Source organism: Panthera uncia, unplaced genomic scaffold (genome assembly GCF_023721935.1).
Source record: "Panthera uncia isolate 11264 unplaced genomic scaffold, Puncia_PCG_1.0 HiC_scaffold_240, whole genome shotgun sequence".
NCBI lineage: Eukaryota > Metazoa > Chordata > Mammalia > Carnivora > Felidae > Panthera > Panthera uncia.
The window spans coordinates 26,548-41,725 of NW_026059129.1; the positions used below are offsets into that span (position 1 = coordinate 26,548).

General features: G+C 35.9%; 1 protein-coding gene across 1 annotated transcript in view; it reads right to left on the minus strand.

Annotated features, from left to right (window-relative positions):
- Positions 1-15,178, minus strand: part of LOC125917768 (lysosomal cobalamin transport escort protein LMBD1) — a gene marked incomplete at its 5' end in the record, with an annotated part of 73,308 nt that overhangs the window by 24,801 nt on the left and 33,329 nt on the right. The window contains 2 exons of the mRNA XM_049623873.1: positions 4,594-4,719; positions 14,804-14,877. Of these exons, the coding sequence (XP_049479830.1) occupies positions 4,594-4,719; positions 14,804-14,877 (200 nt within the window). The remainder of the gene's footprint in view (positions 1-4,593; positions 4,720-14,803; positions 14,878-15,178) is intronic.

Here is a 15,178-nt window from a genome sequence, read left to right on the forward strand (position 1 = left end):
GACAACAAAATTGCTCTCTAGTGTATCCCAGTGCAGGCTCATCTGAAATCATCAAAATAATGAAGACAACACTCAAATATCCTTTAATAAAGAAATTTACACAGTCATAAAGATCTCTTTACATAATGGCATTGCCATGCTCTTCTAGACCGAGCCATCCTCTTCCATACCTTACCATATTGCTTCTCAAACTTTATCATGCATAATTACCTGAAAAGTTTGTTAAACACAGATTTCTAGACCCTATGAATAAAATTTAGTTGGTCTTGGGTGGGGCCTAAAATTTGCATTTCTACCAAAGTCCCAGGAGATGCTGGTGCCACCCAAACAGGGACCATACTTGACATACCTGAGGCTATATTTAATTATCTTCACTCCTTTAAGTCAAATACCATATGTACTATCAAATTGTATCCTCAATAAAAGGAACCTGGGAGAAAGGTATTTTCAGAAGGACAAAGGAATAAAACAAACACTCCCTTCTAGAAGACAGATCCAGGCAATAATACTTCAAGTGTATGGTATGAGAAAGGTTTGGTACTTTGTACCTTAAACATTCAGTTTTTCTCAAAACTGCCATTCTATTATCCAAAGGATACCAGCAATAGTTTTATTTAACAGCTGGCTTTCACTATTTCAGAAAAAAAAAAAAAAATTAGTAAACTGATTTAAGGGTCCACTGAAAATAAATCCAAGTTATCTGCCTATTTGGTGAATATTTCAGTGGAGTAAAAGACAGAAGTCCATTCTGCTTTGCCTATTAACCAAACCAAGATAAGAAGAATATTGGTTAGAGAAACAAACACCAGGATAAAAACTCAGCAGGATGCCTGGGTGGCTCAGTTGGTTAAGCATCCGACTTTGGCTCAGGTCATGATCTCCTGGTCTGTGAGTTCGAGCCCCACGTCGGGTTCTGTACTGATTGCTCAGGACCTGGAGCCTGCTTCGGATTCTGTGTCTCCCTCTCTCTCTGCCCCTGCTCTGCTCGCACTCTGTCTCTGTCTCTCAAAAAGTGAATAAACGTTAAAAAATATATATTTAAAGAAACTCGGCAACTAATTATCTCATCTGGAAAAAATATACATATAAAGTATATGAACACATAGCCTTTGTTCAAAAAAAAGTAAAATGTGAAAGAAAGCTTCCCTTCACACTGTCATTAAGTACTAATGCCCTTTCATATTGTTATCACCATTAAGTAAATCAATATCCTTACACACATTTTCTATGGATTTATATGCATTCATATATGCTAATATAACATATGGTTTTTGTTATACGTAATAGCTAACATTTCTTGAGCACATTTCTTGTGCCTAAAACTTATCTGTTCCCTTACGTTTATTCTCCTTAAATCTTCAGAACAAAATTTTGAAGTTGGTAGTACTAGTATACCCATTTACTAGATGAGGAAAATAAGGCTCACAGATACTATAATATGCATGATAAGGAGAGCTAGAATTTGAACTGAGAGACTGATTTGATAATCTACCTCATTCTTTTTCATCACTGCACACCACATTATACCACGGCACCTTAATAAATACTTTATTTTTGAACACTTAGACTGTTTTCTTTTGGAAGGGGAGGGTGTGCATTAACAGTGTGCATGAACATCCTTATATAATGAAGTAGGATACATTCCTAGACATCAGCTGCTGGATTAAACTTTACTAACGGGTGTGTTTGTTTGTAGATGTACATGTCACATCACATAGTTTTCTTTAAAAAGCTGTAGACTTTACATTCCCACAAACAGTGTATCTATGCCCCAAATCTCATTAATACCTGACAGAGGTAAAAATGTTAAAGATTTCTAAAAGATAAAAAAATAAATATAGGGGCGCCTGGGTGGCTCAGTCAGTTAAGCGTCCGACTTCGGCTCAGGTCACGATCTCACAATTCGTGAGTTCGAGCCCCGCGTCGGGCTCTGTGCTGACAGCTCAGAGCCTGGAGCCTGTTTCAGATTCTGTGTCTCCCTCTCTCTGACCCTCCCCCATTCATGCTCTGTCTCTCTCTGTCTCAAAAATAAATAAACGTTAAAAAAAAAAATTTTTTTTTAAATTATATATATATATAATGAGTACTTCTAATTAGCACATCTCTGATTATGAAGGTGACCAACCATCCTGGTCTCTGTACTGCAAGTTCCATGTTCTAGAAAATCTCTCAGGTCCTAGGTGAACTAGGATGCTTGGTCAACCTACTTACTACTAAAGAGCTGAAGCATCATTTTGTAACTTTCACTGGATAGTTTTTCCTTCAGTAAATGCTATTTGGGTCTTTTGTTCAATATTTCTATGTAATGCTTGTCCTTTTTTCTTACTGACTGGAAGATGTTCTTTATACATAACCTATACTGCAGATTATTTCCTCACACTTTTTTTGCTGGTTCTTTAACTTCCTTTTTGGTGGTACTTTTTGGGTACATAAATTTTATTTTTAAAAAAAATTTTTTTTCAACGTTTTTTATTTATTTTGGGGACAGAGAGAGACAGAGCATGAACGGGGGAGGGGCAGAGAGAGAGGGAGACACAGAATCGGAAACAGGCTCCAGGCTTCGAGCCATCAGCCCAGAGCCTGACGTGGGGCTCGAACTCACGGACCGCGAGATCGTGACCTGGCTGAAGTCGGACGCTTAACCGACTGGGCCACCCAGGCGCCCCGGGTACATAAATTTTAGAACATAAAAATGTAAAACTCACCAATGTCTCAATCAGCATTTGGGATTTTTGTGTGCCTCGTTTAGAAAGGTCTTCTATACACGAACAAAAACTTTACTTTCACTTTCTCCTAATGTTTTTTAATTTTTGTATTTGATTTGAATTCAGGATTGTTTTACTCTATGGTAGGGGGGGTCTATGAAAATTTCATTGTCTTCTATGATTGCACTGAATTTCTACCTAAAGTTATGAACAACTGTCACCTCTACAATAATGAATCTTTCCAATCAGGAACTGAGGAAGTTCTCCATTTATTTCAGTCTTCTATTATGTATTTCAATAGATTTTATAATTTCTATCAGGAAAATTCTGACATTTCTTATTATTTTACTGTTTACAGCTATTGTGAATGAGATCATTTCCTATTACATCTTCCAAGTCGTTCATGATTTCTGCATGTTTGTATCCAGGCACTTTGATGAACTCTTATTAGTTCTATTAATTTGATTAATAATTAATTGAGGTTAATTTTTTTTTAATTTTTTGTAATGTTTATTTATTTTTGAGAGAAATAGAGACAAAACATGAGTGGGTGAGGGGCAGAGATAGGGTGACGCAGAATCCAAAACAGGCTCCAAGCTGTCAGCACAGAGCCTGACACGGGGCTTGAACCCACAAACTGTGAGATCATGACCTGAGTGAAGTTGGGCGCTTAACCGACTGAGCCACCCAGGTGCCCTAATTAAGGTTAATTAATAAACAATCAGGGTTAATTAACCCTAACCCTGACTCTTTGATTCTGTCAGATTTTCTTGGTAGATGATATCTGCAAATAATAAAGGATATTTCCCTTGTTTTCACTCTCTCATTCCAATGTTGATACCTGCAATCTTTCTTACCTGACTAGCACCTCCACGAAAATGCTAACGAGCAACAGTGATACTGACTGCACTGTCCTGAATGGGAATGTTTCATTTATCAGTAAGTATGAGGCTTGTTACAGGCTTCCTTTCCTAAGTACTTTCTTTTCTTCTAATTTGGTAAGGCTTCTTTTTTGTTTGTTTATAAATATAATTTATTGACAAATTGGCTTCCATCCAACACCCAGTACTCATCCCAACAAGTGGGTAAGGCTTCTTTTTAAATCATAACTACAAATTGACTTTTACTAAATATTCTTAAGCATCTATTAAGATGCTAATATTTCTCATTCTTTATCAACATATTAAACTATTCTAACAGATTTTTCTAATGTGTCAGACTTTGCATTTCTATGATAAACCTAATCTGATAATTACAACATATTCTATTATAGCATAGGTTTGAATTGCTAATATTTTCTTTATAACATTTGCTTCTATGTTCATAAGAGAGATCAGTACATATATATATCCCTTTTTGTGTGCAATTACCATCTGGTTTCTATATCAGGATTATGCTAGTTTAGTAGAATAATTCAGAAAACTTTCCATTTTTTACTATGGTCTATAGATAATATTTATCTGCTCCTTGAAGGTGATAGAGAAAGAAAACTTCATTGTGTTTTTAGAAGTACATTTAATTGGCAAGTGGTTACATGTAACTTTTAGCTTATTCCACTAGTACGTAAAACTTGAACATAAATGATACAGTAAAATCTGATGTTACACATGTAATCAGTATATGTGGGATAAGCAAGGTCCTGTTCATACCTGAGAAGAATTTTGTTTTTTAGTTGTTTGAACACTGATAGAAATTCTCAAATTGTCAATGTTTTGCATTTCACAGAAGACAAATTTTAAAACTAAGGACATAGTTTCTTAAGGATATGTTGCAAAAAAATTCAAACAATGTCAAAAATATGGAATTGCCAATATCTAAGTCATATCAGAAAATAGCACAAAGACAATGTACTTTTATGCTTCCCAATTACAATAAAATACCAACTTACTTTTGATTTAATCGTTTGAATGTGTTGCTCCACTTCTTCAATGTCTTCAGTGTTTTCTAAACGTTCATAAGCAGCACTTCTAGTGCCTTTTATCAGATTTAAAGGTAATGCAGACATGCCATAGGCCTAAAAGAAACAAAATTAAAATGTGTTTTCAGTAACACTATTTTACACACAATTATACACAATTTTGAGGGGGAAAGATCCTTTAAAGCAACTGCCAGGGCACCTGAGTGGCTCAATCAGTTGAGCGTCTGACTTTGATGTCAGTTCAGGTCATGACCAAGTTCATGGTTGTGGGATCAAGCCCCATGCTGGGCTCTATGCTGAGCATGGAGGCTGCTTAAGATTCTCCCTCTCTCTTTCTCTGTCCTTCTCCCCACTCGCATGTACTCTCTCTTTATAAAATTAAAAAAAAAAAAAAAAAAAAAAAAAGGGCAACTGCAGAGTAAGCAGTTGTAAAGGATTATAGTCACTGAAGAACATGGTACATGGGAGTGAATCATGATTATACTGTCCCATAATTCTCTTATTTCACATTAACAGTTATATAAATTTACATCTGTATAATACTATTCACAGAATAGATAACATGTATGGTTCAAAGGTAAAGTTGCAAAAATAATGTAAATATAGTACAACAAGCTCACTGATTCATGCTTCTGTTTAGCCCTTCTGCTACTGAACCCCTCTAGTGTATTTTTCATTTCAGTTATAACTTCTATTTGATACCTTCTTATATTTTCTGTAGTTCTGTTAAAGTTCTTGCTGTGTTCATCCATTCTTCTCCCCAAATCAGTAAGCATCTTTTGGACCATTACTGAATTCTTTATCAGGTAAATTGCTTATCTCCATTTCATTGAAGTTTCTGTTTTGTTTTAAGTAGATGTGCCTTATTCTTTGGTTTGGGACATACTCTTCTATTTCATTTTGCCTCTATGTCTATATGTATTATGTGAAATAGCTACCTCCCTCAGTCTTGAAAGAGTGGTCTTGTGTAACAGCTGGTTCATGTGGGCCATGAGACCAATCTCCCTTGGCCATCAGAGCCAGGCACTTCATATGAATGTCCACTCTATTTGCTGCATATGCCCACCACCAGCTGTGGCAGAGCCAGCACTGCTGTGTGGAAAGGTCACTCATCCCACCCAGTTGTGGCTCAGGCACTGTGCAGGAAGAGTGGGGTTCCATCTGCTTGCCCATCATGGTTATGACCCAGTCTCCATGCAGGTTAGATGGGCCTTAAGGTCCCTCTGGAAGCTAATTACAGCCTGGCTGCTGCTAGGGGACAACAGGGCTCAGGTGCTCATCAGCCCAGTTGTAGCCTATCAGGTGCACAGGAAGGTAGGACTCAAGTTGCTGGACCAACTGGGTTGTGGCTTGGCTGCTGCACAGTGAGGGCAGGGCTCAGCGCACTCTACCAGCCCAGCTGCAGCTTGGTTCTCTGCACAGGTTGGGCAGGACTTACAGCACCCACGTGGACCACCTGCAGCTCGGCTGCTACATGGGGAAAGTGGGGATCATGGTGCTCATCTGGTCCATGTGCAGTCTAATCACTGAATGAGTACAGTGGGGACACTAGCCTGGCCCTTTTGCAGCTGGGGGGCTATGTGGTGCGGGGTGCTTGCCAGCCAGGGTAAGGGGTAAGTGGACAGAGTATGCACTCTAGTGCTAGCATGCTACATGAAGGATAACAAAAATGGCACACATCTGCTCTGTCATCAGCAAGTTAGAATGAGATTCCAAAAATGGACTCCACCAATGCTTCCATCACCAGATAAAGTCCCTATAGGTCCCTGCCTTTGTCATAGCCACCTTAAAATTAGTTAAGTGGTTCTCTCTCACAGTATAAGTACTCTTCAATCTGTTGCTTTTGTGCTGGATCTTGGGGAGAGCAGGTGTACACACACACCACTTATGAGCAGAAATCTCTGTTCCCTATAGTTCTGTGATTCTCCCTCTCTTAACCTACCCATTGATTTTCAAAACCAGATAGGATTTTTTTGGCAGGGGGGTGGGGGGGGGGCAGCATATCTCTCCAGTGCCAGCCCCTAGGGTCAGGATGCCTGATAGGGGTCACAATCTCTTTACTCAAGGGAGAGTTCCTTACTTGGGGGATCCCTCCTGATTGTGGTGTCACCTGGGATGGGGTCCCCTGGGTAAGGCCATATCTTTGATTCTCCTACACTACTGAATGTGTCTTTTTTGTCTTTTGTTGTGGAGGTGCTGTTCATCTAGTTCCAAATATAGCTGTAAGTTTATCGTGTCCATGGGAGAAGGTGAGTTCAGGGTCTTCTTATGCCACCATCTTTAAACTCCCTCCATGGTTTGGTTTTGTTTTATTTTATTTATTTATTTATTTTTAATTAAGGGAGAATACAAAGAACATACTAAAATCCCAGAAATCAACTAGTTCTATCAGGTAATACCTACTACCTATAACAAATTGTATCTAGATAATTATACAAAATTATTACCCAATATTCAAATCCTTGTTATTTTCTAAGGGAGAAATACCTTAAAATATAGTATTTCAAAGTTAATGTTCTCATGATTTCCCTATCACCTCCCCTTCTTCCTAAAGTGGTAGTAGGAAGTAGGTTCCGATAGTAGGAAGAAGGTTCTGTTTCATATTAGAAGAACAAATAATTTAGAGTAATTTTTTTGCAATTAATAAATTCTTATCAAATCTATACTTGTAATGACCTTGATAAAATAGAAAAAGTAAAGAATATAAAATATTATATACTTAAAACACTGAAAATGTAAATTAAGAAGCCTACAGGAGCCAAAGTATACCACAGCTCTTTAACCTTTCCTTACAGGACTTTCCTATCCCTTTTACCATCTGACCCATTTGTTTCTTCTAGTAGTTCCACAAATTTTCAAAACATTATTGGGAAGAAAGTAACATAATACTTTCAGACTCTGATGAATAAGCAGTATTACCATGATTATTTGCCAATCATCTGCATTCACATATCGTTTTAACACCAAGTCTATGTTGCTTTTTACAACCAAATTCCAAGGCAAAAATATTTTGCTAAACAGTTTATGCCCAAATAAATTCCCTGTCCTCCCAACCACCTCCAAACAAGCTTATTTTACCCCAATGCTTGTTACTCTCTGTTGAATGGATTTTATCCCTAAATACAGAACCTCAGTATTCAATATTATTTCCGAAAGAATCTGTAGTCTACTAGTCTCACTTCTATAAACCTAACTTCTACACTGCTTGCAAAGTAATCTCTAGCACCCACATCAGATTATGTCACTCCTCTAATTAACTTCCATTAAGATATCTAGGATGAATTAAAATAGTTTTCAAAGGGCTCTAGGAGGAGACCCTAGGATTCTGGGTAGATGCCTTTAGAGCCACTACAGGAGACAAGAAGGCAGGTAGCCAGGCCTGCTGCTACTTCAACCAGAGCAATTCTATGTTGTACAACTTTTTTCTGTATCATGTAAGATTGTTTTGTTTCATTTTGCTTTGTTTTGTTTTTTTTCAATGACAGGTAGAATGACTGGTCTTGTGAATTACTGGTCTTGTAATTATCTAATCCTGGCATACAAACCTCTTCTGACCCCTACCAGCGTGTCTCATGCCTCATACCTCTGAATAGTTCACTATTCTTAAAACACTCCAGTTTTACACAGGCTTTTCCAGCTTCCACACTTTGGCACATGCAGTGCCTTTATCTAGAATGCCCAACCTATCATCTCTACTTCTCTAGCAAATTTCAGTGCCCTTCAGGCCTCAGCTTAATTACACCATGTCTGAGAAATATGCCTTGACTTGAAATGTGCCTTGCTTATAACTCTATTATAGTACAAAACACTGTACGTTAACATGATTGGTCTGTACATTTGTTTCATCACTAAACACACTGCACATTGGCCAAACTTGGCTAATCAGAATCACTCAGAAAACTCTTATAAACATAGATTTATCAGCCAGACTACTAACAAGTATAGGAGACTATCTGATCTATAAAAACTAGGTCTCAATTCTTTTTCCTACCTTTATTCTAAGAATAAAGATTTATTAAATTACTAAAATAATTTTTTCTATTAATATTTAACCAAAAATTGTTTGAAAAATAAATCTTAGTTCACACAAACCTAATTCCTTACATGGAATTTACATATTTATTAGACTAGCTGAACTAAATTCCTAAATAGCTTAAACACAAAAATCTAAGAAAATAAAGATATGTCCTTGGTAACACCTTGTGCTAACAGGGGACCAGAATACATCTTTTCATGAATTTTTAATTGTCTGAAAAAAACAATTAGAGAAAGTTGTCATTGTTTGGGGTTACCTACCTTTTAGAGTTTTTGGGGGGGGGGAGGAAGGATTGCATGTTTAAGTTTCAATGATTATCAGGAAATGTAACCATAATATTTAGATTCTAATAAAATTGACATGAAACATTTAGTCAATACAACCTTAGGTTCTCAAATAGTCTTTTTGAACTTAACCTCAGACTTCTTTGGAAAAAAATGTATTTAAAAAGCTATCCTTTTCAGAAACAAACTTTTATTGCTTACTACTGCCCTCTAGTGAATTACCAGAAAATCAACAAGGCTAAAGAGATTGTATCATTTAATATGCTTCCAGGTTGGTCATAATTGCTTCCAATTTTATTTGTTTCAAGTTCCAAAAATAAAGCACCATCCATATTAAAACCCAAAATTTTCAAAAGAATATATACAAATTACAAACATTTCTAATACCTTCTTACACTGCCCAGTTTAGAACAGCAACTTTTCCCTATATATATGAGGAGAGAGAGCCTTTCTCTCCTCATATATCTCTCTAATACCCAGAATGATAGTTTCCAATCTGTGATCCATGGAATACTATAAAGGCACTGCCTGTAGACTGCATAAATGTCTTACATGTACTTGTAACACCTATTACTCAAGAACACGTGTGCTGTTATGACTAATGAAACAATTCATTAAACATATACTCAATTAAGATTTCCCCTTTAAATATTCATTGATTTTAAGATACATATATATTTTCTCACATTTAACATTAGTGAAATTCGGATGCCTCTTATAATCACTGGCTACACAGAAGTCATGACATAGCTGTCATTACCAGCCCAGGCACAAATTTGGTCTCAGCTGGTTGCTTTATAGTTACTTCTTCATCAGAGTTACATGCATTCTTGCTATCACTACTGAGTTTAATTGCCACTTAAAATATCTTTAAGATAGGGCTGTGATTTGACATTGAAACAAAAAGTTAATGTGTAGAAAGAGAGCAAAGGAGCCAACAGTGAAGCAAATATTTATCGAAACAAGGAGCATAATTCTGAATTTTCTTGCAAAGCAACAGTCAAGTGCTTTATGAGCTTAAAGCAACATACCCAAGGTAAAAGCCATTTTCCATTTGCCCTTCATATGGCAAGACAAGAAACAACAAAATCAGTTTATACTTACACATTGGGTATGTTAGCACCTTCAAAGAAAATTTCAGAGATAAGAGTGGAGGCTTCAAGAAAAGCTGCATCACTAATTCTCTTGATAAGACAAAAGAAACATTTTTTTTTTTTTTTTTTTTTTTTAATTTGAGAGAGAGCACACATGTGTGAGCTGGGGTGAGGGGCAGAAGGAGGGAGGGAGGGAGGGAGGGAGGGAGAGAGAGAGAGAGAGAGAGAGAGAGAGAGAGAGAGAATCTAAGCAAGCCCCATGCTCAGTGCAGAGCCCAATACAGGGCTTGATCCCATGACCCTGGGATCATGACCTGAACCTAAACCAAGAGTCAGACTCTCAACCAACTGAGCTACCCAGGTGCCCCAAGAAACAATCTTGTATAGTAAAACATGGACATGAATAACCAATTCAAAAAAGTGATTCAGAAGACTCAGATTCCAAATGTGAAGTTTTAGGAACACCTTTTCAATTTATTTCATGTATATATATTTTTATTATATATGAAGAATATGATTTTTTAAATGTATTTATATAAGTGAAAAAATAAAAGTACTTACATATGTAAAAACTCCTCATGAAATATAAAACAAAAATTATAAATAATAAAAAGCATAGGCAGAGATCATCATAGTGGTACGTAAAGTAAAAGTACATTTTACAATCAGTGGCATAGACTTAATGAAACTGTATCACATGGAAAGCTGAGAAATTTGACTTTTAAAGAGCCTTTCTCTCCTCAAAGATTACTGAGAACCAATCAATGCTCTATTTCTATTTCTGAATCCTTAGTTTATCATTTTTATTTTCTTTAATCCAGCATTTTATATTTTATATTAAATGTATATGTATTAGCATGTTATATGTGTGTGTGTATGTGCATGTGTATACACATATACACACGTGACATGGTCAGATTTTCACTGCAATGTGTATATAATAGAAAGTTCAGTAGTTACCACCTCTATAGGCACTTCAGTGGTCCACAGGATACATTTTGTATGAAAAGTATCATTCAACATTTCCCCACTTGGTGGCACCAAAAAAATTAAAATATCCACATAAATATTTGTGTTTAAAGGTTTCCTTTTTTTATTTGAAAAGTAGCAGATTCTTTTCAATTTAAGCTGAAAACAATAGTCAAGCTATATGTTGTCTGATATTCTTCTAAAATTGAGCGCCCAATTATTGGGTTATCCCTTAAAGACACAGAATAGATACAATCTTGGTAAAATTTAAATAATCAACTAGTTTCTAAACTAAACAATAACGTATAGCTAAGAAAAATCACACTCTATTGACACATTACAAAAACGTCTCTGGTCTCAATACTAACAGTTACAGAGTCTGTAACAGACACGACTTTACCTTTAATAATTAATTCTTCGCACTCAGGGTCAAAATAGTCTAAACATTAACTTCCCACTTTGGGTATTTTAATTAAAATTAAATCTCCTCTATTTCCCATGGATATGTACTGTACGCTCTTTCCATGCTCCACCAATGTGAAAAGCTCAATTCTCAAGCTTTTCCATAACAAGTTGGAAGAAAGCTTTATATCTGTAAGCAAATATGGTAATTAATACTATTAACCACCTCTGTATAATAAAACCATCTATCTATAAACAGGTTAATTTTCAACTCTCAAGTTTTAAATAAAGATTGAGTAGTAATGGCCTATTTTTACAGACAGAGAAGCTATGGTTCAGATAACAGATTTTACATAAAGACTTTCACTCAGGACTAGCGCTCAGCTACAACCATCATGCTACCCCCTTAAACAGGGTCTCTTCAATACACACTAGATAGTAAAACTGGCCAGACTGGTATGGTAGCAAAACATTCTTCCACTGAGCTCTGAGCATATTTTGTGCTATTTAAATGATGTTTGTCTCTCCATCCCCTCCCCCACCAAGCAACGACCACCGAACTTTGAATACCTCTTTGACTTACTCATCTTTACATAAACCACATTCTCACTGATCATGACCCAACTGCTATTAGCATCTGGTTGACTTTCACTGCAAGATGTGGAAAAGAGGTGTACACTACAGTTTAAATCACACTAAAGTGTGAACATTCAACAGTGTGAGCTACTAGTGACCACTGAGGGGCCAACAAATTCCAAGACTCTGTAAACTGCTTAAATTCTCAAAATCTTATTAAACATTATTCCCACTTTAGGAATCAGTAAATTTAGATAGTAGAGTAGTTCAAGGGACCCACAGACAGTATCCACATTTACGACTCTTTACCAAGGATCATATTTTATTGCTTATTCTACTTAAAGAAAAAATATAAGTCCTAGGTAGTTTAATCTTACTATGCTGTTCCATTGGACCCTCTCCCTCGGGCTTAGGACTTAAGGGATCCCTCTCTACCAATTCAGCATACCGTCTATGTCTTTTAGGTTCCCAGCATGGGCCATGTTATATCAATGTCCTCAGCCCAGCCTTCTGCACTCTAGAAAAATAAAGTTCTTCTAAGGATATCATAACTTAGTCAGTATGATTATTTTATTTGGTTTAGTTGATTGCTTAAATGATAATTTTTGCAGCTTCAGCTAGACTAATATAAAATATTACTTCAAAATATTTACTTTACAATAATATTGTTCCTAGAGGGAAGCTCTCTTTTAAAGAATTTTAATAACTTCACACGTTTTTTCCACTCCCACACTCACCATTGCCACAGCTTATGAAATTCAGATCCACCAGAGCAATGGTGTTAAAATGTTAGATCCTATTACTTCTCCATTTAAAACTTTTCAATGGCTTCTAATCTCAAAACAAAATTCAAAATCCTAACCATGGTCTAAAAGGCTCTACATAACATGGCCTCTGGCTATTTCTCATCTAAACTTCAGTCATCCTTCCCCTTGTTAACTGAGTTACAGCCACACTGGCTTTGCCTCACTGCTATTATCTGAACACAGCATACACGTATCTGCCTCAGGATTTTTGCACTTAACTCCTCCTCATGGCTGGTTACTCAGGTCTCTGTTTAAATACTAGAGAAGGCACTCCTGACTTTTACAGCAGAACCAGCCTCCAGTATAGTCTATCCCATTATACTGCCTTATTTTTCTTCATAGCATCTACCATTTGACTATTGGAAGACAATCCTCCCTGGGTCTCTCATTTCTGCACACCTTGCAACTAAAGCTCATTTTTTTTCTATACTATCTTTTCAAGGATGTTTACATAGAAAAACAGCCTTCAGAAAACAAAGATAGCATCTTTCTCTAGAGCAAAGGGCAGAAAGGCTTACTGTCCATTCTAAAGATTCGGGTTCCCTAAGCTCAAAGTTCCTCTTCTGCATGAAAGTACTATCTGGTGTACTTAACGTTGTCCCATGGGAAGTGAACTCAGGAAACCAGCACAAGAAACTGCTAATCCTAAGGCTACTGCTATTACTGTAAGTAAAAGTCTTTGTCTTTGACCCAGAAATCTTGCATCTTCAGTCAACAACCAAACAGCTGTAGCAGGCTGCAAATAGGATAAAATTTTAGACCCTTCACAGTTCTTGATATTGATCTTACGTATTGGTTTCCTCTTTTTCCATCTGTTTCTCCTGACTAATCTTTTATCCACTGTTATATACTAATTTTCCTACAGTTTTCAAAGTCATTTGACCTTCAAAAATATGTAAGAGGCATTTTTCTATTCCCATTTACTGGGAAAGGCACTGACCCAGGAAGGTTAAAAAATACAAAATGAGCTTAATGAGTCAGGCACAGAATAGCAATTTGAGTCCAGGTCTAACTCTTAATTTGTTGTTAATCTGTGACTGCTTCTTAAAAGACAATAATAACATACTACCCCTATATTCTGTGAGATGGAAGAATAACTACCCACTAATATTATGACAAATTCCTTATGTAGTGATACATGAAAAAAAAAACAAAAATGGCAATGAATAAAACAGATACCCAAATAAGCACCTAACAGATATTAAAATGCATGCATTTTAGACTTCTTTTATTCTAAATCATGACACCTGAATGATTATCTAACAAAACTAGATTCTGCTATCACACTAAGAGCCCATTTCTTTCATGCCTAAGAAAGACATATTGGAACAATATCCAAAAATGTTTTCTTTATAACCAGTATTTCCCATTTCTGCAAGAATTAAGAATGCTATAAACATAAATTCCATTAATCTGAAAAGGTTCTAGATAATTTAAAGTTTCTTATACCATTCTCTTTCAGGAGGTAGATAAGAAGCATTTATTACTGGTTTTTCCTCTATAATTGGAGCAAAACCCTCAAAGAGTAGTCTGTACACAAGACTGGCAAGCTATTAACTCAGACCTTACCAACTCCAGGAAAAATAAAAAATACTCTGAGTATAAGATTAGATTCTATACACTAGAGAAATATGAAGTTATAAATATCTAATTTTAAAATCCCTATATGCCGAAGTAGGATGAATCTATTGCATCCATAATAGATACTGATCTACAGTTAAGAGTTCTAATATGCTTATAAATCACTAACTCTATTACTGGATAGTATATAATTAACTTCAGGGTTTACAAGTTATAAGATTTGTTTCTAAATACTAAATTTCAGAAACACAGATAAAATGATTGTGACTAAGTAGTTAAAAGTTTGCCTTCCTCTATGTAAAGAAAACTTAAGAAAATGAAGAAGAATGCACTAAAATGTTAAAGAGGAATATATAATTGAATACATGACTAAGGTATTACTTTATGAAGTAATTTTTTTAATTTTAACTCAATTATCAACATTACACTTACTGTGTAAGTTATAGCTGCCAACATTCCAATCAAGGTCAGAGAACTGATAGAAAATGACAATGCAGCTAAACCATCTGCAAAGAAATAAGAACTCTGTTAAAAGTGTACATATATACTATTCAAACATTCATATTCAAAAAATCAATATAAAAATATAAAAACTGGGTTTCTTAATACATTCTGAAGGAATAAACTCAATGTGTATTACCTCATCTTTGAAGTGTCAACTCCAAGTGGAGACAAGAGTTTTTAAAGAGCTATTCACAAACTGATTTGCAGAAGATCTTTCGGACTAAGATTTTCTTTCTTTCACTTCTTAAAATTAAACAGAAAAACTACTGTCTAATTGAGCCTAAAAAGAAAGCAGCAAAATAT